Source organism: Podarcis gaigeae (assembly GCF_964106915.1).
Source record: "Podarcis gaigeae genome assembly, chromosome: 13".
Lineage (NCBI taxonomy): Eukaryota > Metazoa > Chordata > Lepidosauria > Squamata > Lacertidae > Podarcis > Podarcis gaigeae.
Window position 1 is genome coordinate 4,407,143 of NC_139689.1, and position 24,849 is coordinate 4,431,991.

At 48.4% G+C, this 24,849-nt stretch overlaps 1 protein-coding gene across 1 annotated transcript; it reads left to right on the forward strand.

Moving 5' to 3' along the window:
- Positions 1 to 426: 426 nt before the first annotated feature.
- Positions 427 to 21,414, forward strand: GRK1 (G protein-coupled receptor kinase 1). Its single transcript, XM_083706802.1, has 7 exons — positions 427 to 1,135; positions 12,007 to 12,134; positions 13,642 to 13,799; positions 14,012 to 14,095; positions 14,253 to 14,377; positions 18,189 to 18,390; positions 19,001 to 21,414. Exons 1-7 carry the CDS (start codon positions 446 to 448, stop codon positions 19,294 to 19,296), a joined length of 1,683 nt encoding a protein of 560 aa, XP_083562928.1. The 5' UTR covers positions 427 to 445; the 3' UTR covers positions 19,297 to 21,414.
- The last annotated feature ends 3,435 nt before the right edge of the window (positions 21,415 to 24,849 follow it).

Here is a 24,849-nt window from a genome sequence, read left to right on the forward strand (position 1 = left end):
GTATCGTAAAAATTGGGACGCAGGTGGCGCTGTGGGTTAAAGCCTCAGCGCCTAGGACTTGCCGATCGAAAGGTCGGCGGTTCGAATCCCTGCGGCGGGGTGCGCTTCCGCTGCTCGGTCCCAGCGCCTGCCAACCTAGCAGTTCGAAAGCACCTCCGGGTGCAAGTAGATAAATAGGGACCGCTTACCAGCGGGAAGGTAAACGGCGTTTCTGAGTGCGGCTCTGGCTCGCCAGAGCAGCGATGTCACGCTGGCCACGTGACCCGGAAGTGTCTCCGGACAGCGCTGGCCCCCGGCCTCTTGAGTGAGATGGGTGCACAACCCCAGAGTCTGTCAAGACTGGCCCGTACGGGCAGGGGTACCTTTACCTTTACCTTTATCGTAAAAATTGGAGGGTCTGGAATTCACCCTCTCTGCTTGCCTTGCTAGGTGACGCGAAGCCGCCATGGATATCGGAGGCCTGGAGACGGTGGTGGCCAATTCGGCCTATGTGTCGGCTCGGGGCGACGGCGGCCCGTCCTCGGGGCGCGACAAGAAGATGCGAGCCAAGCTGAAGTTGTCGCACATCACACAATGCGAGCATCTCAAAGACACCTTGGACCTGGACTTCAAATTCATCTGCCTGAGGCAGCCCATCGGGAAGAGGATCTTCCAGCAGTTCCTGGAGGACACGCCGGAGTTCATGGCGGCGGCGGGACTGTGGGAAAGCATTGAGGAGTACAACACATCGGAGGAGGCCATGAGGGGCTCCACCGCCCAGGTGACCATCAACAAGTACTTCGACTCGGCCTCGAAGGAGTTCTGCTCCTTCCTGGAGGAGAAGGCCATCATGCGGGTCAAGGAAGACAGCAAGCACAGCCACGGAGACCTCTTCAAAGAGTCCGAGAAGCAGCTGCTCAAACACCTGGAGGAGAAGGCCTTCGCCCCCTACAAGGAGAGCCTCTTCTTCTACCGCTTCCTCCAGTTCAAGTGGCTGGAGGCCCAGAGCGTGACGGACGAATGGTTCATGGACTTCCGAGTGCTGGGCAAAGGGGGGTTCGGGGAGGTGTGCGCCTGCCAGATGAAGGCCACCGGCAAAATGTACGCCAACAAGCGCCTCAACAAGAAGAGGCTAAAGAAGCGCAAGGGATACGAGGTGAGGAGGGCTCCGCGGTGGAAGATGTTCCTGGTGGCTTTAGAGTAAATAAGAGATCTTATTGGTGGCCTTATAAAGTAAATAAGAGATGTTCCTGGTAGCCTTATACAATAAATAAGAGATGCTTCTGGTGGCCTTAGAGTAAATAAGAGGTGTTCCTGGTGGCCTTGGAGTAAATTAGAGATGTTCCTGGTGGCCTTAGAGTAAATTAGAGATGTTCTTGGTGGCTTTATAGAGTAAATAAGAGATGTTCCTGGTGGCCTTAGAGTAAATAAGAGATGTTCCTGGTGGCCTTGAAGTAAATTAGAGATGTTCCTAGTGGCCTTAGAGGAAATTAGAGATGTTCCTGGTGGTCTTAGAGTAAATGTTGAGGTTGGCCACTGTGAGAACACAGCCATCTCAGTCCCCTCCTCTCCAGGGTTTACCCCAAGCAATCGGAGACTGTGTCTGCCTACAGCAAACCTATCCTCCACCCTTTTCATGCCTCTTCTTGTCCTGGGGGACCAGTGAGGCAAGAAGTAAGGGAAGGCTTCCTTGAGAGCTACCGAAAACCTTTCTCCTTTAGTTGTTGTTGCTTAGTCGTTTAGTCGTGTCCGCCTCTTCGTGACCCCCTGGACCAGAGCACGCCAGGCACTCCTGTCTCCCACTGCCTCCCGCAGTTTCGTCAAACTCATGCTGGTAGCTTCAAGAACACTGTCCCACCATCTCGTCCTCTGCCGTCCCCTTCTCCTTGTGCCCTCCATCTCTCCCAACATCAGGGTCTTTTCCAGGGAGTCTTCTCAGGCCAAAGTCAGAGGTGGCCAAAGTCTTGGAGCCTCAGCTTCAGGATCTGTCCTTCCAGTGAGCACTCAGGGCTGATTTCCTTCAGAATGGAGAGGTTTGATCTTCTTGCAGTCCATGGGCCTCTCAAGAGTCTCCTCCGGCACCATAACTCAAAAGCATCCATTCTTCGGCGATCGGCCTTGTTGATGGTCCAGCTCTTCTTCTTTAGTAAGCCGCCCTAATGCCTTATCTCAGAATTGTAGAATTGGAAGGGGTTCCCCATGGTCATCTAGTCCAACCCCCTGCAATGCAGGAATCCTTTGCCCAATGTAGGGCTTGAACCCACAACCCTGAGATTAAGTGTCTCCTGCTCTGCCGACTGAGCTCTTTCTCCCCGTCCTCCTTCAGTGAAAACTCCCTGCCACAAAGCTACTCCAGGGTCAAGCATTTTGAACTTGGTTGTGTGAACGTAGTCGTGAGGTCACCTCAAGGCCACCTGCTTTCGAATTCAGGCAGCTGCAGGACCAGGGAGGGTACTATGGCCTTGAAAGCATGCAGGTGAAGTCAGAAAAGGATGATACTGTATCTTTCGCTCCATAAGACACACTTTTTTCTTCCTAAAATGTAAGGGGAAATGTCTGTGCGTCTTATGGAGTGGATGTGTGGGTCCCTGGAGCCGAATTGCCCAGGGGCGAAAAGCAGATCATGCTTTTTTTAAAAAAAAAAAAAAAAAGGGAAGGGGGTTTGAAACAAAGCCGCTGATCGCAAAGCGATCAGGGAGAGAGATAAGGGATGCTAGAGGTAAAGGAGGCTGCCTGGGAGGGGGGAGGTAAAGACAGCAAATTTGCAAGGAGAGGAGACAGGAAGACTAAATCAATGAGGAGAGAAATTGAAAGAAAAGGAGGAGCAAAAACTGCTCCTGCTAAGGAAAAGACACTAAGGCAAACAAGAGCGAAGGGAGTGTTGAAAGGAAACAGCTGATCAATGGGATCGGGAGAAAGATAAGAGAGGCTAGCGGAGGCTGCCTGGGAGGGGGGAGGTAAAAGCCCATGGATCCTCAGGATTTTTGTATTGGGTCCCCCCAAGTTCACCATCAGATCTCATATCATGTCCATGCTTCAGCCTGCACCATAAAAAGCACGCACTCACTCACTGTTTCGTGGGGCCGCAATGGCACAAAAACGTGGTTACAAAGCACAGGTCCACATGGATCCTCAGGATTTTTGCATTGTTGTTGTTGTTTAGTCGTGTCCGCCTCTTTGTGACCCCCTGGACCAGAGCACGCCAGGCCCTCCTGTCTTCCACTGCCTCCCACAGTTTGGTCAAACTCATGCTAGTAGCTTCGAGAACACTGCCCCACCATCTCGTCCTCTGTCATCCCCTTCTCCTTGTGCCCTCCATCTTTCCCAACATCAGGGTCTTTTCCAGGGAGTCTTCTCTTCTCATGAGGTGGCCAAAGTCTTGGAGCCTCAGCTTCAGGATCTGTCCTTCCAGGGAGCACTCAGGGCTGATTTCCTTCAGAATGGATCGGTTTGATCTTCTTGCAGTCCATGGGACTCTCAAGAGTCTCCTCCAGCACCATAATTCATAATTTTTGCATTGGGCTACTCCAAACTCACCGTCAAATCACATGTCTGTGGCCACAGCATGAACCACAAAAATCATACATCCACTGTTTCATTCAGAATATATTTTTTCTTGTTTTCCTCCTATAATGGTCAGGTGCGTCTTATGGAGCGAAAAATACGGTAAATCCTTTTCCTGCAGGCAGGAAGAGGGTACAAAATTCACAGCCGGATATCTAGTCCTCGGTGCCCATTTTGACTCATTTCTTGAACCACCGAGAAGCAAAGAAAGCAATGGGGTCTTTCCTTAAGGCCTTTGAAGCTGATTGGCTCCCAGGCATCCAGCCTTCTGATTGGCTGAGAGCCCTATATATACATCCTGGGTCAGGCCCAAAGGTGGCCATTCTGGTTGTGGGGAGCAATCAGCAAGGTGGGGTTTGGGGCTGGCTGGCTGGCACCCTTGAACCCAGGGCGGACGAAGGGTTGCAAAACAACAACACCATATTTATATGGGTACTTACTCAGAAGATGTATAAAAAAAACCAACTGTACTCAAAGGAATCATTAGGAAAATAAGAAATATTTAGGGTGGGGCTGCCAAATGTCATCCTTGCTCAGGGCACCGTATTACCTAAGTTCAACCCTGCTCACAAGAATAAATTAAATAACATTATTGGTGAAAATTGTTAAAAGCAACTATTTAAACATTTTAAAAAATAATAATAATACCAGAGATAACCGCCCCTAGACCTCCGGGTATAGGGCAGTATATAAATTCATCCAATCAATCAATAATAAATTGTTGTTTAGTCGTTTAGTCGTGTCCAACTCTTCATGACCCCCTGGACCAGGGCACACCAGGCACTCCTGTCTTCCACTGCCTCCCGCAGTTTGGTCAAACTCATGCTGGTCGCTTTGAGAACACTGTCCCACCATCTCGTCCTCTGTCATTCCCTTCTCCTTGTGCCCTCCATCTTTCCCAACACCAGGGTCTTTTCTTCTCATGAGGTGGCCAAAGTCTTGGAGTCTCAGCTTCAGGATCTGTCCTTCCAGTGAGCACTCAGGGCTGATTTCCTTCAGAATGGAGAGGTTTGATCTTCTTGCAGTCCATGGGACTCTCAAGAGTCTCCCCCAGCACCAGAATTCAAAAGCATCCATTCTTTGGCGATCAGCCTTCTTGATGGTCCAGCTCTCACTTCCATACATCACTACTGGGAAAACCAGAGATTTAACTATACGGACCCTTACTGGCAAGGTGATGTCTCTGCTTTTTAAGATGCTGTCTAGGTTTGCCATCGCCTTTCTCCCAAGAAGCAGGCGTCTTTTAATTTCGTGACTGCTGTCACCGTCTGCAGTGATCAATAATAAATTAAAAACATGTTAAAGGCCACTTTGATATTCTCCTTCACCTTCCGCTGCTCAACCCCAGACCTTAATTCAAGAAGGTTCTCAAAAGATGCAGGAATGAGAGAAGAGGCAAGGAATTAATGTTCCAGAAATGTGTGTGATGTTGCGTGTGAAACCATTCCAATCAAATATCCTTTATTAGGCATAGCAAACCACACATTATCATACAGATGCCGTATGCAAATTGTGCAAAATACGAGCTCAGCATAACAAGGATTTAACTGCAGAGGAAATCAATTTGCGTAAATAATACACTATAACACTACCCCATCACCGATCAGTTAAGAACCGCTAAATCTCTTTATAATGGCCTAGTCTTTCTACGTGGACAGCACTCAAAAATTCAGCCACTATTAAAGTAATTTGATCATTCCTGTCCGAAAGCAGGTCCTGAACCGTTGGTAGCATAGAATTGAGCCTGTTGAGTTGTTTGTTGTTGTCGTTTAGTCGTTTAGTCGTGTCCGGCTCTTTGTGACCCCCTGGACCAGATCACGCCAGGCCCTCCTGTCTTCCACTGCCTCCTGCAGTTTGGTCAAACTCATGTTAGTCACTTTGATAACACCATTCAACCATCTCGTCCTCCATCGTCCACTTCTCCTTGTGCCCTCCATCTTTCCCAACATCAGAGTCTTTTCCAGGGAGTCTTCTCTCCTCATGTGGCCAAAGTCTTGGAGCCTCAGCTTCAGGATCTGTCCTTCCAGTGAGCACTCAGGGCTGATTTCCTTCAGAATGGAGAGGTTTGATCTTCTTGCAGTCCATGGGACCCTCAAGAGTCTCCTCCAGCACCAGAATTCAAAAGCATCCATTCTTCGGCCATCAGCCTTCTTTATGGTCCAGCTCTCACTTCCATACATCACTACTGGGAAAACCAGAGCTTTAACTATACGGACCTTTAATTGTCTTCTGGCGTAAATGCCAAAATCACAAGAAAAGAAAATATGCTCGTGTGATATCATTATTCCTCCCATGAACTCAAAGCCAAGTGTGTTGTTCTTCCTCTGATTTTATCCTAATAACAACCCTTCGAGGTAGACCAGGCTGAGAGACAGCAGAGCCCTTTGACTTGATCAGGCCTGAGGCCCGTTCTGTTCCAGCAGCCTGTCCTCACCGAGGCCACCCAGACCCCCCAGTGAGAAGCCTGTGAGCGGGACCCGAGTTCAAGAGTCGCTCTCCCCTACTGTGAATCCCTGGAACCGTCATTCAGAGGCGTAGGCCGCCTCCAAGGCTACTGGGGTACTGGGTTTCAGGCAGGATGTTGCCCCAGCCCTAGCAGGCGAGGCTGGAAACCATAGAACTTCAGTTCAAAGGGAACCCCAGCAATCATCTAGTCCACGGGTGTCAAACACAAGGCCCGCGGGCCGAATCCGGCCCGCCAGACCTCGTAATGTGGCCCGTGTAGCCAGCAATTCCTGGTGTCCATAAGGGCCGCCCCCTTCTCCCGCAAGCCCTTTTATCAATGACAAAGGCAGGAACCCTCCTTCCGCGCCTGTCCGGCTCTGCAAAAGGCAACCCTTTCACGCGCTTGATTTGCAATCCAACCCAGCCGCACGGTGCCCTTTTGGGTTTCTCCCTCTCCTCCTCGCCAAGCCCCGAATCGAGCCCGCCCTCCGCTGTCAAGGCCTGTCCGGCTCGCAGTACCCATTGCAGCGCTTGCTTCTGGGAAATGCGGACTGCTTCCCAGCTCTCCGCCCTCGCTTTGCCCGCTTGGACGGAGCAAAGCACACGACACCAGCTGCGCCATTGCGGGGTCCGCGCATGTAAGAGGCTAGGGATCCTTCTCTCTCTCCCTCCCTCGGTTCACCTTTGGCCCTGATCGGAGAGGCCTGATCCCGGGCCATCGCTCCCTCTTCCCTCTTGCACGGGTGACTCGCCCGCCGCCGCCACCGCCTCCTCCTCTCCTCCCATTAAGAAAGGCTGGATGCAGAAGGGTCGCTTCACCTTTAAAGTCCTGCACATTTTCTGCAGTGTGTACAAACACCGAGGTCTAGACACAAAGTTAGCAAGCCTAGGCCCTTGTTAAGGTGGGCTGGAGGAGGGTCGCTCTCTGCGCGCCCCGCTCCAAGCAACCCACGCGCGACGGGTGCTGCTGCAAAAAAAATAAATAAGGAGAGCACGAAAGCAAAACCCTCGCGCCAGGGGAAGCGTGGCCGCAGGAAGCCGAGCAGCGGCGGCGGACACATAGTCCTACAAATACAACCGGCCCTTTGAGGGTGACCAAACTGCTGATGCGGCCCCCGATGAATTTGAGTTTGACACCCCTGTGCTAGATGGTCATTGATGGACCTGATAGGTATCTCAAGCCATTTGCACACAACAAATCGGAGCCTACACAAGACGAAACGCTGTTGCTGCATGTAGCTTTTATTTGTTTCTTATTTTGGAAATGTAAATCCAGGGTTGTTTTTTTCCTTTAAGTTTTTTGGGGGGGGGGCAAGAGAGTGGGGCCGTAAGCTGTAGCTTGTTTAGCTTACACTGGGTACAAGTGAATTTCTAGTTTTGCCATTGCGTGTGTCCACACCATCCAAGGTGTGCAAAACGAGCGAAGTCACGTGTCCCTGAGTCACAGGGGGTTGGACTAGTAGACCTTTGGGGGTCCCATTTGTCTCGGCAATTCTGTGCGAGGTGTTGGGAACAGCCTCTGTGTAGCCGTGCGTGTGATCTCCTGCCTGGCCTGGTGTCCGATGGGGTGAGCCACGTGCGCGGCCGGCTCACGACAACCGTGTCTCCCTCTCTCAAGCAAACCGGCCTGCTTCCCATCCCGGGATTATTTTCAGATGAAGCAAATTAGCCACCTTAATCCCCACCGGGGCCAATTATTCCCCCGTAAAGAAGCTTGCCGTTTAGCCGCTTGCTGGCCGAGATGGCGGATCTGGCAAAAGAGGTGTCAGAGAACATCAGCGTCAGCGGTTTCGCGGCGGGGAGGGTGGTGCGTGAAATAGGAACCGTGGAATTGTTGAATCGGAAGGGCCCACGAGGGTCCGCTTTTGCCCAGTGCAAGACTCGAACCCATGACCCTTGCTCCATCAAGTGATTCCCGTAGACACCCATAGATCTGATGGCAGTTCACAAAAAAAAAAAATGACAGTATTGCAGCAGGAGAAATGGGTGCTCTAACCTCATCTGTCTGCTGAGAAATCTCTACGTGGGACAAGAAGCTACAGTTAGAACTGGATATAGAAGAACTGACTGGTTCAAAATTGGGAAAGGAGTACGACAAGGCTGTATATTGTCTCCCTGCTTATTTAACTTATATGCAGAATTCATCATGCGAAAGGCTGGGCTGGATGAATCCCTAGCCGGAATTAAGATTGCCGGAAGAAATATCAACAACCTCAGATATGCAGATGACACAACCTTGATGGCAGAAAGTGAGGAGGAATTAAAGAACCTTTTAATGAGGGTGAAAGAGGAGAGCACAAAATATGGTCTGAAGCTCAACATCAAAAAACCGAAGATCATGGCCACTGGTCCCACCACCTCCTGGCAAATAGAAGGGGAAGAAATGGAGGCAGTGAGAGATTTTACTTTCTTGGGCTCCATGATCACTGCAGATGGTGACAGCAGCCATGAAATGAAAAGACGCCTGCTTCTTGGGAGAAAAGCAATGACAAACCTAGACAGCATCTTAAAAAGCAGAGACATCACCTTGCCAACAAAGGTCCGTTTAGTAAAAGCTCTGGTTTTCCCAGTAGTGATGTATGGAAGTGAGAGCTGGACCATCAAGAAGGCTGATTGCCGAAGAATGGATGCTTTTGAATTCTGGTGTTGGAGGAGACTCTTGAGTGTCCCATGGACTGCAAGAAGATCCAACCGATCCATTCTGAAGGAAATCAGCCCTGAGTGCTCACTGGAAGGACAGATCCTGAAGCTGAGGCTCCAAGACTTTGGCCACCTCAGGAGAAGAGAAGACTCCCTGGAAAGATGGAGGGCCCAAGGAGAAGGGGACGACAAAGGACGAGATGGTGGGACAGTGTTCTCGAAGCGACCAGCATGAGTTTGACCAAACTGCGGGAGGCAGTGGAAGACAGGAGTTCCTGGCATGCTCTGGTCCAGGGGGTCACAAAGAGTCGGACACGACTAAATGACTAAACAACAACAAACTGGAAAGGGGAACCAGCCACCCCAGAACAGATCCTGGGTTGTGAATGATTGACAGGTGACCATCTTCAAAGTGGCACCGGACCGTCTTCCTAACCCGCAGTTCACCCAAGATTGCAGCCCCAGCAGAAAACTTTCCAGGGTGACTTTCCTGCAAAAAAGCTTCCTTTTCACAAATTAATTAACAAATTATGCAAATTGCAAACGCAGGTCGGCGCCCACGTCTTACATTTAAAGCACTCTTTGAATGTTTAAGCAGCTTTCTGTGCCCTATGCACTGAGCCCCCCCCCAAAAAAATCCTAGAATTGTAGTTCCTGCCCCCCAGCTATTCTAGTTGTAGCTGTTAAAGTGCATTGGAACTAGTTGAACAGCACCAAAGTGCATTGAAGAGGATTGCTGGGGTGCTGCCTTTAACTGTCAGCAGGTGGCACTGTTTCATTACCTTCCCCTGCTCTGAAGAACATTCTGCTTGAAGGAATGGCAAGTTTGGTGGCAACCTTAGGGGTGGCAGGAGGAGTGAGGGAAGAACCATTGCCTTTGCCTAAATATGTCATATGAATAATGTGATTCTGGCTTGATTTGCAGTCAGCGAATAGGCTGGGAAAAAGAATTGGTTCTGTCTCCAACCTGGTGCCCTCCAGGTGATCTTGCTGCAGCTCTTATCAGCTCTGGCCAGCTTCCCTGGCTATGTGCAGTCCATAATTCTGTGGACGCAGGTCCAAATTCAGCATTCTCAACTTGCTTGCTTAAACAAAAGCAAGTTTCTAGACCTTAAGGTGCTTCAGCCAGCCGCCACCTCCCTCTCCTTATTTCACCTGCCCAGGTGGGTCAGCTCCCTCTTCCTTCGTCTCAGGGTTGCCCTTGCAGAACTCAGCAAAGATGGGGGCAGAATTAGAATGAGTTGGCTCTGCTCTAGCACCACCTACTGTTGGCCTCCCTTGTCTTCTGCCAATAGACCCCTATTCCAATGTTCAATTCCCAGCATTTGGCGGTTTCAGATGACTCTGGCCTCGCAGCCCCGTGAGTGGCAGAAGCAGATTAAAATTATGGAAGCTTTCTTAATCTACATAATTCAGACAGGCTGCGGTACCCCACCTCTTCCAGCTGTGGAAGAATAATTGTAATTTAGTTGTGTCCGACTCTTCGTGGCTTCGTGGACCAGAGCAGGCCAGGCTCTCCTGTCTTCCACTGCCTCCCGCAGTTTGGTCAAACTCATTGTAGTAGCTTTGAGAACACTGTCCCACCATCTCGTCCTCTGTCGTCCCCTTCTCCTCGTGCCCTCCATCTTTCCCAACATCAGGGTCTTTTCCAGGGAGTCTTCTCTTCTCCTGAGGTGGCCAAAGTCTTGGAGCCTCAGCTTCAGGATCTGTCCTTCCAGTGAGCACTCAGGGCTGATTTCCTTAAGAATGGAGAGGTTGGATCTTCTTGCAGTCCATGGGACTCTCAAGAGTCTCCTCCAGTACCAGAATTCAAAAGCATCCATTCTTCGGCGATCAGCCTTCTTTATGGTCCAGCTCTCACTTCCATACATCACTACTGGGAAAACCATAGCTTTAACTATACAGACCTTTGTCGGCAAGGTGATGTCTCTGCTTTTTAAGGTGCTGTCCAGGTTTGTCATTGCTTTCCTCCCAAGAAGCAGGCGTCTCTTAATTTTGTGGCTGCTGTCACCATCTGCAGTGATCATGGAGCCCAAGAAAGTAAAATCTCTCACTGCCTCCATTTCCTCCCTTTCTATTTGCCAGGAAGTGATGGGACCATTGGCCATGATAATAATAATAATAATAATTTTATTATGCATACCCCTGCCCATCTGGCTGGGTTTCCCCAGTGGTGACTGTCAAAGTCCATTGGAACTAGTTCAACACCCCCCTTTGCCTCCTGATTCTGTGGGTCACATGGGGCTGAGGCCCAGACTATTTGAAGGACAACAAACCCGCCTGGGATCTGGGATCCCTAGGAGAAGGCCTTCTCTCAGTCCTGCCACTCTCACAGGGCCTGCTTGGTGGGGACGTGCGACGGGGCCTTCTCAGTCGTGGCTCCTCCCAGACAACTTTGGAACTCCCTTCCGAAAGAAGCCAGACCATCTTCCTCCTTGCTGTCCTTCTACTGGCAAGAGAAGATGCTTTTATTCCCGCAGGCCATTGGGGAACGGACTCATCTTCTTTTTTAAGAAAACGGCTTTTAAAAGCGCTGTGCTATTATCTGCATTTTAACAGATTATTTAAATAAAAAAATATCATTTTGATTCTGCGAAAGTGATTTTTAGCCATTCCCTTGGTATTTTTTTAGCTTTCGGCATTGCATTTGCATTGTTTTTTGAGTTTGCGTAGGCCGCCTTGCACCCTGGTGTGGAGAAAGGGTGGGATATAAATAAATAAATCTATTTATTTTATTTTATAGATTTCTTTATTTATATCGCATCCTTTGTGGGAGGGTGGCGGGAAGAAGGGGAAATGGGGGGGGGAATAAGGATGATATGTTTTTGGATAATATGTTTTGTTTTAATTTTGAATAAAATAAAATAAAATAAATAAAATAATAATAATAATACAAAGACTTGAAGTCTGAGCCAAAACATGTGCCAGCACCTTCAGTGACCTGCGCCCCCTGTTTCTCACTCATTTCCTTTTTTCCCCAAATGCTTTTTATTGAGATTTAAGAACACCAACACCGACCAACAAAAACATCAAGTCTTGTTACAGATATCCGACTTTATGCTCCATAGAGCCGTTGACTTCCATCCTTCCCTTCCACCGGTTTTCTTATTCCAATCTATAATTCACAGTTTCATTGGTTAAAAATTACACCGTGACATAAGACTTAATTCAGTCCTGCCAACGTTTTCATATTTCTGCAGTTCATACTTATATAAACCATGTATTTACTCCATTCTTTCTGGTTCTTCGTCTCCTCCTGATTGCGAATTCTGTGTGTCAATTTTGCCATTTCAGCGTATTCAACCAACTTTATCAGCCATTCCCTTACAGTCGGAATCTCCTGTAACTTCCACTTTTTTTTCGCTCGTTTTCTTCCAGGGTGCAATAGTGGAGAAGAGGATTCTCGCCAAAGTCCACAGCCGATTCATCGTCACCCTGGCGTACGCCTTCCAAACCAAAAATGACCTCTGCCTCGTCATGACGTTGATGAACGGAGGAGACCTCAGGTGGGGAGACCCTTTTACGGGGCAAAAATTTCGGGGTCGTGCTCTCCAAACCGGGCCGGGATGTTCTGCCTGTAGTGCGGCCAACGCAGATATACAACACAGACCTCTTCTGTCCCAGGGCAAATCCTGACTGCCGGGTCATTTTTACAGATTCTGCTACTGGAGATCTTAGATCGGGGTCAGCAAACATTTTCAGCAGGGGGCCGGTCCACTGTCCCTCAGACCTTGTTGGGGGCCGGACTATATTTTTTGGGGGGGAGGGGGATGAATGAATTCCTATGCCCCACAAATAACCCAGAGATGCATTTTAAATAAAAGGACACATTCCACTCATGTAAAAACACCAGGCAGGCCCCACAAATAACCCAGAGATGCATTTTAAATAAAAGGACACATTCTAGTCGTGTAAAAACACGCTGATTCCCGGACTGTCCGCAGGCTGGATTGAGAAGGCGATTGGGCCAGATCCAGCCCCAGGTCTTAGTTTGCCTACCCATGTCTTAGATCTTAGTGGGGTAGGATTGCAGAGGGTACAGGTCACTATTATTATTATTATTATTATTATTATTATTATTATTATTATTATTATTATTATTTTATACCCCACCCATCTGGCTGGGTTTCCCCAGCCACTCTGGGAGGCTCCCAACAAAATATTAAACATAGAATAAAAATCAGACATTAAAAACTTCCCTAAACAGAGCTGCCTTCAGGTGTCTTCTAAAAGTCTACTAGTTGTTTTTCTCTTTGACATCTGGTGGGAGGGAGTTCCACAGGGCAGGCGCCACCACCAAGAAGGCCCTCTGCCTGGTTCCCTGTAACTTGGCTTCTCGCAGGGAGGGAACCACCAGAAGGCCCTCGGCGCTGGACCTCAGTGTCCGGGCAGAACGATGGGGGTGGAGACGCTCCTTCAGGTCTACTAGGCTGAGGCCGTTTAGGGCTTTCAAGGTCAGCACCAACACTTTGAATTGTGCTCGGAAACATCCTGGGAGCCAATGTAGGTCTTTCAGGACCAGTGTTATGTGGTCTCGGGGGCCGCACCCAATCTGACAACCATTGCACCTCTTTCGTTTCAGATAGTACATGGGAAGACGAACCTTAAAAGCCCGGGACACAAATTTTCGCGGCTCGGGTGCCTCATTTAACAGAAGCAATGTATTTAGTGTTAACTCTGGAAGTCTGTACAGTGGTACCTTGGGTTAATAAACTTAATTTGTTCTGGAGGTCCATTCTTAACCTGAAACTGTTCTTAACCTGTGGTACCACTTTAGCTAATGGGGCCTCCCGCTGCCACCACGCGATTTCTGTTCTCATCCTGAGGTAAAATTCTTAACCCGAGGTCCTATTTCTGGGTTAGCACAGTCTGTAACCTGAAGCGTCTGTAACCCGAGGTACCACTGTATTCAGTTCTGACCAAAATATCCTGGTTGATATTTTGTTATGTGGGCATCCCGCGTTTAGGAAACGTGTGACGAGATTCGATTTGGGGCTTTGCCTCCCTTCCCAGGTACCACGTCTATAACGTCGACGAGAAAAACCCCGGCTTTTCGGAATCCAGGGCAATCTTCTACACGGCTCAGATCATCTGCGGCCTCGAACACCTCCATCAAAACCGCATCGTCTACCGTGACCTCAAGCCAGAGAACGTCCTTTTGGACGATGCAGGTAAGGGAAGCAACACGCTGAAAGATCCAGGAATTTTCCATGTGTGGTTAAACTGCGGAACTCCCTGCCACATGAATGGCCTCCAACCCGGAAGGCTTCCAACATTCCCAAATAAGTGTAACTTTTCATTTCCGATTCCAGATGTTGCACCCAGTTTGTCAATCGGTTCCTTATGATGGCTTCTTCTTTCTCTCGCCCCCCCCCCCATTCAGGGCACGTGCGGCTGTCAGATTTGGGCCTGGCGGTGGAACTGGCAGAAGGAAAAGATAAGACCAAGGGCTACGCGGGCACGCCAGGTGGGCACACCGTTATTCAGGGTCCTCCTCTTCAGCTGCAGTTCCTGCGATTTAGCTGCGGCTCCTGCATCACAGTGGGTTGGGCTAGATGACCGCTGGGGGCCCCAGCTCTGCAGTTCTGTGATTCTGCGGTTCTTCCGCTCTCCTTTCCCTACAGGGTTTATGGCCCCAGAACTCCTTAAGGGAGAGGAATACGACTGGAGCGTGGATTACTTTACCCTGGGAGTAACCCTCTATGAGATGGTTGCCGCGAAAGGACCTTTCCGCAGCCGCGGGGAAAAAGTACGGCATTTATTTTATTTTATGTCATCAGATTTATACACTCCTTTTCTTCCTAATGTCTCAACAAATGAAACTGATTTGTAAAAATGTTACATGGAAAAAAATACGGGAGACGTTACACATACTTCTGTAAACCAAGAAAATCTTTAATAAATAAAAATAAAAGTCAAATTTATACACTGTGGAAAACAGAAAATCAAAACAATTAGGGTTGCCCTATTTCAAGAAGTAAAAAATCTGGACACTAAAGTTATTGAGCTTTTCTTGGGAAATGGCCCCAAAAGTTGTTGAGCTCAAAAGTTAAAGAGTTTGCAGGAAAAAAGGCAGAGAATGATACTCAAACACACGCTTCCTGGTTCTGTTGACAAAAACCCAGACATTTTGCCGATTTCCCAAAAATTTCTCCAGATGCTAATTTCGACATTTGAATCCCAGATAAGTCCTGGAAATACTGGACATATAGCAACCCATTTACACAGAGGATACAACAATAGCAAGACTGGTAGACGATAATTTAAGACTTTTGAAAAGTTGAACTAACGCTAAAAACAGATCTTATTTTATTGATTGCTTATTTTACCTTGTTCTCAAAAAGTTTGGGTGCTTAGATTATTGATATTAGACAATAGCATCTTTGCCCCCCCCCCCAAAAAAGGTTTATTTTTCTTAAGGTTATAATGTATATAAAATAGAGCTGACAATCGTAACAACAGATGGACTATAAAACTATAAAAGCAAGCACGAAACTATAAAACTATAAAAGCAAGCACTATAGTTTTATAAAAAGCAAGCACGAAACTATAACTATAAAAGCAAGCACGAAAAATGAGTTCAGTCACACGTGGGTTGAAATAGCAAAGTCCAAGTAAAGATTATCAGCTTATTATTCTAGTTACCAAGTCTAGTTGCAGATTCCCCAGGCTTGTATTGAAAATGACCCTCTTGTATATGTGATAAGGGAATGCCAAACCATCTTTAAATTGTCTGCATCCATTGTCGAAATCTCAAAACATGCATAATTTCCCCCCATTATTGCTCTATTTCAGAGTGAGGGGCAGAAACCGCCTGGTGTAATATTTTGGTTTGTTTTCCGTTGAGTCACAATTACTATCTGAGCTGCCGAGATCATATATGCATGATCAAATTTTTTTAAAATAATATTTATTCAAAATTTTATAGGTTACAAGAAATAAAAAACAAGGAACAAAAAAAATAACAAAAAAACAGAGGAAAAAATACAGTCATTTTAGAAAAAGATAAATGGGAAAAAAAGAAAAAACAAAATCAAACCTTTACATATTTTTCTTTCTTTAACTTATTTCCTTGACCTCCTCACACCTCCCGTTTTTGTATTCTAATTCAAATTGATAATTCAGCAAATCCTTGCGCATTCTCTCTTTCCTAACAAAATCCTTAAATTTACCATATATTTTTTTTAAAAACCGCTTTTACTTTATCCAATCTTAACTCTCATCCAAGTCTATATATCTAAACTTATTCTTAATACGTTTCCCTAAGGTCGAAAAAGGTTCCATTCCACGAATTTCCCCACTCTCATTAAAAAACAACAACAAAAAACAGATTATATTATATGCATATTGAGTTCCCAATTTCCATTCCACCCTAACCCCTTCCCGGTTTCAGTCCCCAGCATAAGTCCATCAATCTCAAAAAGCCATCAACCCGGAGATCTTAAATCCGAGGCTCTTAAGTCTCTCTCATGTCCCCTCTGCCAGTCTTTTTGATAGTCTTTAGTACTGAAAGCCAAATCTCGGGGAGGCTGCAACCCAGCAGCATCCACTTTCCTTCCAGCCAAACCTCCATACTTAAGAGTAGGGCCTATAAGATATTCCAAATCTTGTTTCATTCTCCTTTCACATCCAAAGGTCCCCAAAGCTCCAACTTCCACCTGAATCAGATTTTTAATCCAAAGGTCATATGCATGATCAATTCTTTTGACAACATACCCACGTCGGTGTCATCAAAAATATTCAGCAGCATCGATTTTGGATGACAAACAATAGCTCCTTTTAGTAACGTTTAGCGTCAAGGCTAAATTCCAGGAATCTTGCACCAACTTGCATTCCCACCATAAATGAGAAGCGGTGCCAGGTTTATTGCAAAGCTCGGTTGGTTTTAGAGCTCAAGACTCTTAATCTCACAGTCCTGGGTTCGAGTCTCACATTGGGGCAAAAGATTCTTTGGGGTTGGACCAGAGGACTCGCAGGGTCCTTTCCAATTCTATGATTCTATGAATTACTAGCTAATAAAGAAGAAAAGATTTTGGACGAGTACAAAGAGTGTGATAATCATTGGGACCTTAACAGTGCTTTTTTCCTCTATATAAAAATGTCTAGGGGTGCTCTCATTTTCCTACTCATATTGAATTAGGGATGTGGGTGGCGCTGTGGTCTAAACCACTGAGCCTCTTGGGCTTGGCAATAAGAAGGTCGGCGGTTCGAATCCCCACGACAGGGTGAGCTCCCGTAGCTCTCTCCCAGTTCCTGCCAACCTGGCAGTTAGAAAGCACACCAGTGCAAGTAGATAAATAGGTACCACTCTGGCGGGAAGGTAAACGGCATTTCTGTGCGCTCTGGTTTCCGTCACGGTGTCCCGTCGCGCCAGAAGCGGCTTAGTCCTGCCAGCCGCATGACCCGGAAAGCTGTCTGCGGACAAACGCCATCTCCCTCGGCCTGAAAGCGAGATGAGCACCGCAACCCCATAGTCGCCTTTGACTGGACTTAACCGTCCAGGGGTCCTTTACCGTTACTATATTGAAATACTGCCCCTCAATATTTAGAAAGTTGACCAAAGATTATTCATGTATGCTATGACTGCTGCCAGAATTTTGATAGCCCCAAAATGGAAAGCACAGGAATTACCAGCCGTGAAGGAATGGCAGATGAAGATGGTCAAATATGCGGAATTAGCAAAACTGACTCAGAGGATCCGCAATCAGGAGGAAACAAAGTTCCAAAAAGAGTGGAGTTAATTTATGGACTATATAAGTGAGAAATTTGAAGACGTTAGCAGGACTGAAATAAATCTTATGTGATGGTCTAGATATCACTAAGGAACTGTGGATCAGAGATCGGAATAAGAAAACCTGTGGAAGGGAGCGAAGTCAATGCTCTGTAGAGCGAAAAGAAAGATAGATGTAAAAGGATATGAAATATTAGTGTATTTTGTTTGTGCATATAACATGAAAAAAGGAGGGACATGGGTGGCGCTGTGGGTTAAACCACAGAGCCTAGGACTTGCCGATCAGAAGGTCAGCGGTTCAAATCCCTGCGACGGGGTGAGCTCCCATTGCTCAGTCCCTGCTCCTGCCCACCTAGAAGTTCGAAAGCACGTCAAAGTGCAAGCAGTTAAATAGGTACCACTCCGGCGGGAAGGTAAACGGCATTTCCGTGCGCTGCTCTGGTTCGCCAGAAGCGGCTTAGTCCTGCTGGCCACATGACACAGAAGTTGGACGCTGGCTCCCTCGGCCAGTAAAGTGAGATGAGCTCCACAACCCCAGAGTCGGCCACGACAGGACCTAATGGTCAGGGGTCCCTTTACCTTTACTATAAAATGAAAACTTAATAAAAAGCATATTTTTTTTTTAAAAAGAAATACTGCCCCTCTATGAGGCCAAACTTAGATTAACAAAATGTTTAGGGGTATGCGTACGGCCAGGAAAAAAAGCACTGGACCTTAATATTCCCAACAGGTACGAATATTATGGTACTTATTATTAACAAAAAACAAGACCGCGTGTTTGTTTTATATCCTGCATAAAGATCCTGCACCTTTCTCCTTTCTGCCACAGGTAGAGAACAAGGAAGTGACGCGTCGCATCCTGAACGATCCTGTCACGTACCCAGATAAGTTCAGCGCCGAGTGCAAGGCCTGCTGCGAGGGGCTGATGATGAAAGACCCGGCCGCTCGCCTGGGCTTCAAGGACAACGAATGCGCGGAGTTGAAGAAGCACCCCGTTTTCCAGAAGATAAACTGGGGCCGCCTCGAGGCAGGTAAGGACCTCCAGGGGTTAAGTAGGATCACCCGACTTCTGAGCCATTATGCTAGCCATAGCTGTCAACCGTCCCTTATTTGGTGGGCCAGTCCCTTATCCCAGCACAGTGTCCTGCTGCTGTCCCTTATTGATGATGTCCCTTAAATTTCCCAGGATTCAAAGGAAGCAGCTCCTCTCCCTCCCTCCCTGCCGGCCAGGGAGGAGGGAGGCTCCAACTGTGTTGCTTGGTTGCGTTGCTCACCCAATAAGGAGTCTGAGAACCACTGGGGGGTGGAGCTTGCATGCCTTGTGCCCATCAAATCGGCCGCCTTGCCTGGGGACTCGCCTTTGCTCAGCGCTTCCCAGCGGAGAGGTGACGGTGGTTTCCCTTGCTGCATCCCCTTTGCCGGGTTGCTGCGCTGTGGGAACCACCGCTTGAGGCTTCGTTTGGCTGCTGGTTGACTAAAAGCCCTTATTTCGGCTGCTGATCCCTTATTTTCGAGGCTGCTGGTCCCTTATTTTCAAATCTGTAAGTTGACAGCTATGGCTTGGTTGGTACACTTATGAACATTACCATATATCTAAGCCCTCCAAATTCCTATCGCACTCTCTTCTCCCTTCCACTTCAGGACTGGTGGAGCCCCCCTTCGTGCCGGACCCCAAGGTGGTCTACGCCAAAGACATTGGCGACGTGGGCGCTTTCTCCACGGTGAAGGGCGTTGTGCTTGACGAGACGGACAAAGCCTTCTACGACGACTTCTCCACGGGCAACATCCCCATCCCTTGGCAGGAGGAGATGGTCGAGACGGGCGTCTTCGGAGAGCTCAACGTCTCTTGGGCCAAGGGCACCACCCCCAGGGATCTGGACCGCAACGCACCTCCAACAAGCACCTCCACCAAGTCGGGGACCTGCCTGCTGCTCTGAAGAGAGGCGGAGAGGTGTGTCTCGGGACACCAGGACTCCGGCCGCTGCGGCGGCCATTGCCGGACTCGCAACAGGGACCAGCTTCCGGCTGGCGGGTGATGCCCACTAGGCTGCGCTGCCCTTCCAGAGCTGGGTGTTGGTGGAAAGAAGCCGGAAATAGGACTCTTGCTTCACTACATGGCGGGGGCAATGGGGAACTCGAACTGGGTTCTGGCCGGCCTGCTCTGACCACTAGGCTCTGCAACCCTCCTAGTGAACCCGGGAGGCGCTCCCTAATTTTAATTAAATTTTCAGTCTGCAAGGAGGTTCACACACACACACACACACACACACACACACACACACACGGGACTCCTGGGTTTGAATAGGAAGCGGCAGCTATCGGTTAGACGGACAAGGGAGGGGGGGCTTGTGTTCTTAAGAAATTGGGGTGGGGGCACATCAAATACATTCAAGGCATCTGGTGTGGGGGGGCAGTTCCTCATCCCTGTTTCACGCTGGCGCACTTTACTGGGGTGTGTGTGTGAATAATTATGGTGCTGAACGAACGAAATAATTGATCCCATCACTGGCATTTATCCTCGGTTGTTTAACTTCTCTCACCTATCTCCCCCTCGAGAGTTAGAGGTTATGGAGAAAGGGCGGTATCTGGGAGGGGTCTGGGACCCCCAAAATGGGGGTAGTTTGGGGGTTTCAGTCCGGAGGGGGTGCAAGGTAGCTCTTTGTTGCGAAGCTGCAGTTCGCACCCGACGACAATAAGCAGGTTTGCTGTGTAGCTGAAGAACGCTGCGGGCTTCTTTGAGTGGGCACTGCGACGGGTGAAGGATCGTCGAGTCGGAAGGGGGCCCCCAGCGGCCATCTAGCCCAACCCTCTGAAATGCAGGAATTTCAGCTAAAGGATCCCTGACAGAGGGCTGTCCACCCTCTGCTTAAAAACCTCCAAGGAAGGAGAGCTCACCACTTCCCGAGAGAGCCAAACAGAAAGTTCTTCCCGGTGGCTAGCCATAATCTCCTTATAATATGAATCTACTGGATCAGGTCCTGCCAGTGGAGGTCATAGGACCACTTCTCGCCCCCCCAAGTGTGCTTAATTCTTCTTTTTTTCCCCTTTAGCACCAGCAGAGTCTTCCCTCCCCAATGCAATGCAGTAGCAGCTCCCGAGGGTATTTTTCCCTCTCTCCGAGCCACAGTAGGAAAGGGTTAAATCTGCCGCCCCCCGCAAAAAAAACCTCTCCTAGTAATAGCGGGTGCCATTCACATTCTAGAAAATCTAAGCATCAAGTCACGGAATCATCAAAGAGTTGGTTCATTGACTCCAAGGGAAAGAAGCGTTTAATATCCCTCCCAGGCTGGCCTATAAACGGGGGAATTGCAGAGAGACCCCCTTTCCTAAACCTTCGGGGAAATGCCGGCAGTCAGTGTTGACACTACTGAGCGATGTCGACCGACAGTCTGATCCAAAATGGCGGCTTTCTACGCAACAGGTGGGGAACTGGGACCGAGTGCCAAGCTCAGCATCCTGCAAAGCCTAGCTCTCTCGTCCAGTGGCATTGCAAGGTCAGGTGGAACCTGGGGTGGAAAATTTCTTGCCCTGTCCCCCACACATTGAAATCTAGTTGGACTCCCAAGAGACTGTGATCTAAAAGGTAAAGGTAAAGGGACCCCTGACTATTAGGTCCAGTCGTGGCCGACTCTGGGGTTGTGGCGCTCATCTTGCTTTATTGGCCGAGGGAGCCGGCGTACAGCTTCTGGGTCATGTGGCCACCATGACTAAGCCGCTTCTGGCGAACCAGAGCAGCGCACTGAAACGCCGTTTACCTTCCCGCCAGAGCGGTACCTATTTATCTACTTGCACTTTGACGTGCTTTCAGACTGCTAGGTGGGCAGGAGCAGGGACTGAGCAATGGGAGCTCAGCCCCTCGCGGGGATTCGAACTGCCGACCTTCTGATCGGCAAGTCCTAGGCTCTGTGGTTTAACCCACAGTGCCACCCGCGTCCCGAGACTGCGATCTACTCACAGTAAAAAAAGACTGGCTGTGATCTAAATAATAATAATAATAATAATAATAATAATAATAATAATAATAAAATTATTTATACCCTGCTCTTCCTGGTTCAGCCTGGCTGTCAAAACAAAGCAGCGAAAAGCGTGAAACTACCCCCCTTCCATCCCGACGGCTCGAGGTAGGCGGGAGTCGCGGGAGGGTTGCGTGCCGAATGTCACCCCCCCCGGTGATGACACCTGGGGCAGACCACACCCACCGCACCCACCTTGCTCCGCCCCTGCTCTTGCCTCCCTTCCAACGCAGGTTTCTACTCCTCATGGGCTTCAGCTTTGCTGGCGAACGTCTGCTGGCCTTTCCAAAGCCAGGACGTCCGGTTGGAGGGATCTGGGGCGGAAACAGAGCAGGGAATCTGTGCCCTAGATAGCTCCCGGCATCTCCCCACAAGCCGCAGAGTTGGAAGGGACAGCAAGGGTTCGTCTAAGCTTGACGGTTTCGCCTCTCGACCGAGCGGATGTGGTGCAAAGGAAATCAGAGCAAGACTCGGGGGTTTTTTGGGCAGCGGCACCAAAAACGTACACGGGACGCAGGTGGCGTTGTGGGTTAAACCACAGAGCCTAGGACTTGCCAATCAGAAGGTCAGCAGTTCGAATCCCCACGACAGGGTGAGCTCCCGTTGCTCGGTCCCTGCTCCTGCCAACCTAGCAGTTCGAAAACACATCAAAGTGCAAGTAGATAAATAGGTACCACTCTGGTGGGAAGGTAAACCAAAAGCGGCTTAGTCATGCTGGCCACATGACCCGGAAGCTGTACGCCGGCTCCCTCGGCCTACAGAGCGAGATGAGCACCGCAACCCCAGAGTCGGTCACGACTGGACCTAATGGTCAGGGGTCCCTTTACCTTTATTACGTACATGGGTTGCTCAGTTAAATGCTGCAGTCCTAGCAAAGATGCAGAGTTTGAATCGAAAGGGGCGGCGGCCACAATCGCACACCTGGGTCCCAACGACAATAATCCTGCGGGGTTGTCCACTGCCATAAGCCGTAGCTGGTCCATGCAGCATATTCTCTTAGTCCGTTGCTCAGGTTTTCAAAGGGACGCCTTCCTTACAGTCTCCCAGTCTGCCACTAAGAAACACACACACACACACACACACACACACACAGACTGTATTCTGCTCTGGTCAGACCTCACCTGGAGTACTGTGTCCAGTTCTGGGCACCACAGTTCAAGAAGGACACTGACAAACTGGAACGTGTCCAGAGGAGGGCAACCAAAATGGTCAAAGGCCTGGAAACGATGCCTTATGAGGAACGGCTAAGGGAGCTGGGCATGTTTAGCCTGGAGAAGAGGAGGTTAAGGGGTGATATGATAGCCATGTTCAAATATATAAAAGGATATCACATAGAGGAGGGAGAAAGGTTGTTTTCTGCTGCTCCAGAGAAGCGGATACGGAGCAATTGATCCAAACGACAAGAAAGAAGATTCCACCTAAACATGAGGAAGAACTTCCTGACAGTAAGAGCTGTTTGACAGTGGAATTTGCTGCCCAGGAGTGTGGTGGAGTCTCCTTCTTTGGAGGTCTTTAAGCAGAGGCTTGACAACCATATGTCAGGAGTGCTCTGATGGGGTTTCCTGCTTGGCAGGGGGTTGGACTCGATGGCCCTTGTGGTCTCTTCCAACTCTATGATTCTATGATTCTATTCTATGATTCCTATTGCACATTGACTTCTGTTGTAAATAAAATCTGCTCTTATTCCCTTATGGGGGACACAAGAGCCCTTATAGAGTCCTTTGCAGGTTCTCCATCGGTCGGAGAAAATAACAGAGGCCAGCCAGAGAATATCGAGAAGGAAAGCGGCTCATAAGCCTGATCTTTATTAAAGCTGTTGCAACCAAGCAAGCTTCAGGAAACAGCAGGTGCATGAAGGTGTATATGCTTTGGTTTAGCAGGAATGATCCCTTATGGAGTTAAATTGACTAATTTGGACAAGTACCCTTTTTAGAATGGTTTTTCGCAGATGGGTTTGAAAAGTTGAGAACCACGGGGCTATCTAAATTCTAACTGAATTGGGCAAGTGTATCCAGGCTGCAACTAGCTTTTTGGTCCCTTCGTGGTCGCCATCTGTTGTAAATAAAATCTGCCCTTCTTCCCTTATGGGATATCCAAGAGCCCGTATAGAGTTCTTTGTTCTGGGTCCTCCTCAGGGAGGATCCTCTTGCAACAGCTTGAATAAAGATCAGGCTTACTGGCTGCTTTGCTTTTCAATATTCTCTGGTTGGCCTCTGTTATTTTTCTCCTACCGACAGGGAACCCAAGTAAGGACTCTATACGGGCTCTTGGATACCCCATAAGGGAAAAGGGCAGATTTTGTTTACAACAGGCGTGTTACAAAAGTGACCATCACACGTCCTTTACATTTATGGCATGCCTTCATTCTTAGAACTTAGAACCTGCTCTCTCTTTTGGGCCAAAGGGTGCTAAAGCACTGCATTCTGACTGGTGGATGTGGTCCAAATTATTATTATTATTATTATTATTATTATTATTATTATTATTATTATTATTATTATGTGAAAGCCCCGCTCCAGGGTTTACTTCTGAGCAAACAGACAACATGATTGCGCTGCCTGGCTCAGGCACCCCCAGACTCGGCCCTCCAGTTGTTCTGGGACTACAATTCCCATCATCCCTGACCACTGGTCCTGTTAGCTAGGGATGATGGGAGTTGTAGTTCCAAAACAGCTGGAGGGCCGTGTTTGGTAGTGCCTGGCCTAGCTGCAACCCTACACGTCCCATTGAGAACAGCGGGGCTTACTCCTGAGTAAATAGGGGGGGGAATGATCTCCGGCGGCCCTTTGCGTCCTTTTTATAAAGTCACACACTGCGAGGTGTTTGGCTCTTTGGGGTAAACTGAGTTCGGTCAAAACCAGGAGAATTTTTGACACACCCAGAAGTAACTGGGGAGAGATTCAATTCAGTTTGTATTTAAAGCAGAACCTAGCTACTCCAAAAACGCTATGCAAACAGAAACACAACCATCCTTTGAAATTCATATTTCTCTTTTTGAGTTTGCAATACAGTTCTCTCCGGCTGAGAAATGTGTACAGGAGAAATAATGCGTACATACTGTACTAAGCTAAAGTGTGCATATAAATGCATATACATAAATGTGTGTGTATATATGTGTGTGTGTGTGTATATATATATCTATATATATATAAAACATATCCCCCAAAATTGCACTAAATTAGGGGAAATCGCTTTGCAAAAATGTCTATATCAAGCAAAAAAAAAAGTGTACATGAAAATAAATTTGCGCCGAGATGCTGGTGAACTTTCACAAGGATTTCTTTTCTGTTTGAAAATGGCAGACCGCCGTAAAAATGGGAAGCACCACGCTCAGGACTGAAAAAACAACAACATGAAAGTAAAGGAAGCTGAGACTTCAATCGCCGGCCTGTCCCTACACACAACACACACGCAAAACCTCGCACAACCGCCCACAATCACAACCGAAATCTGGTCAGGCCGTTCCCAGCCACTCAG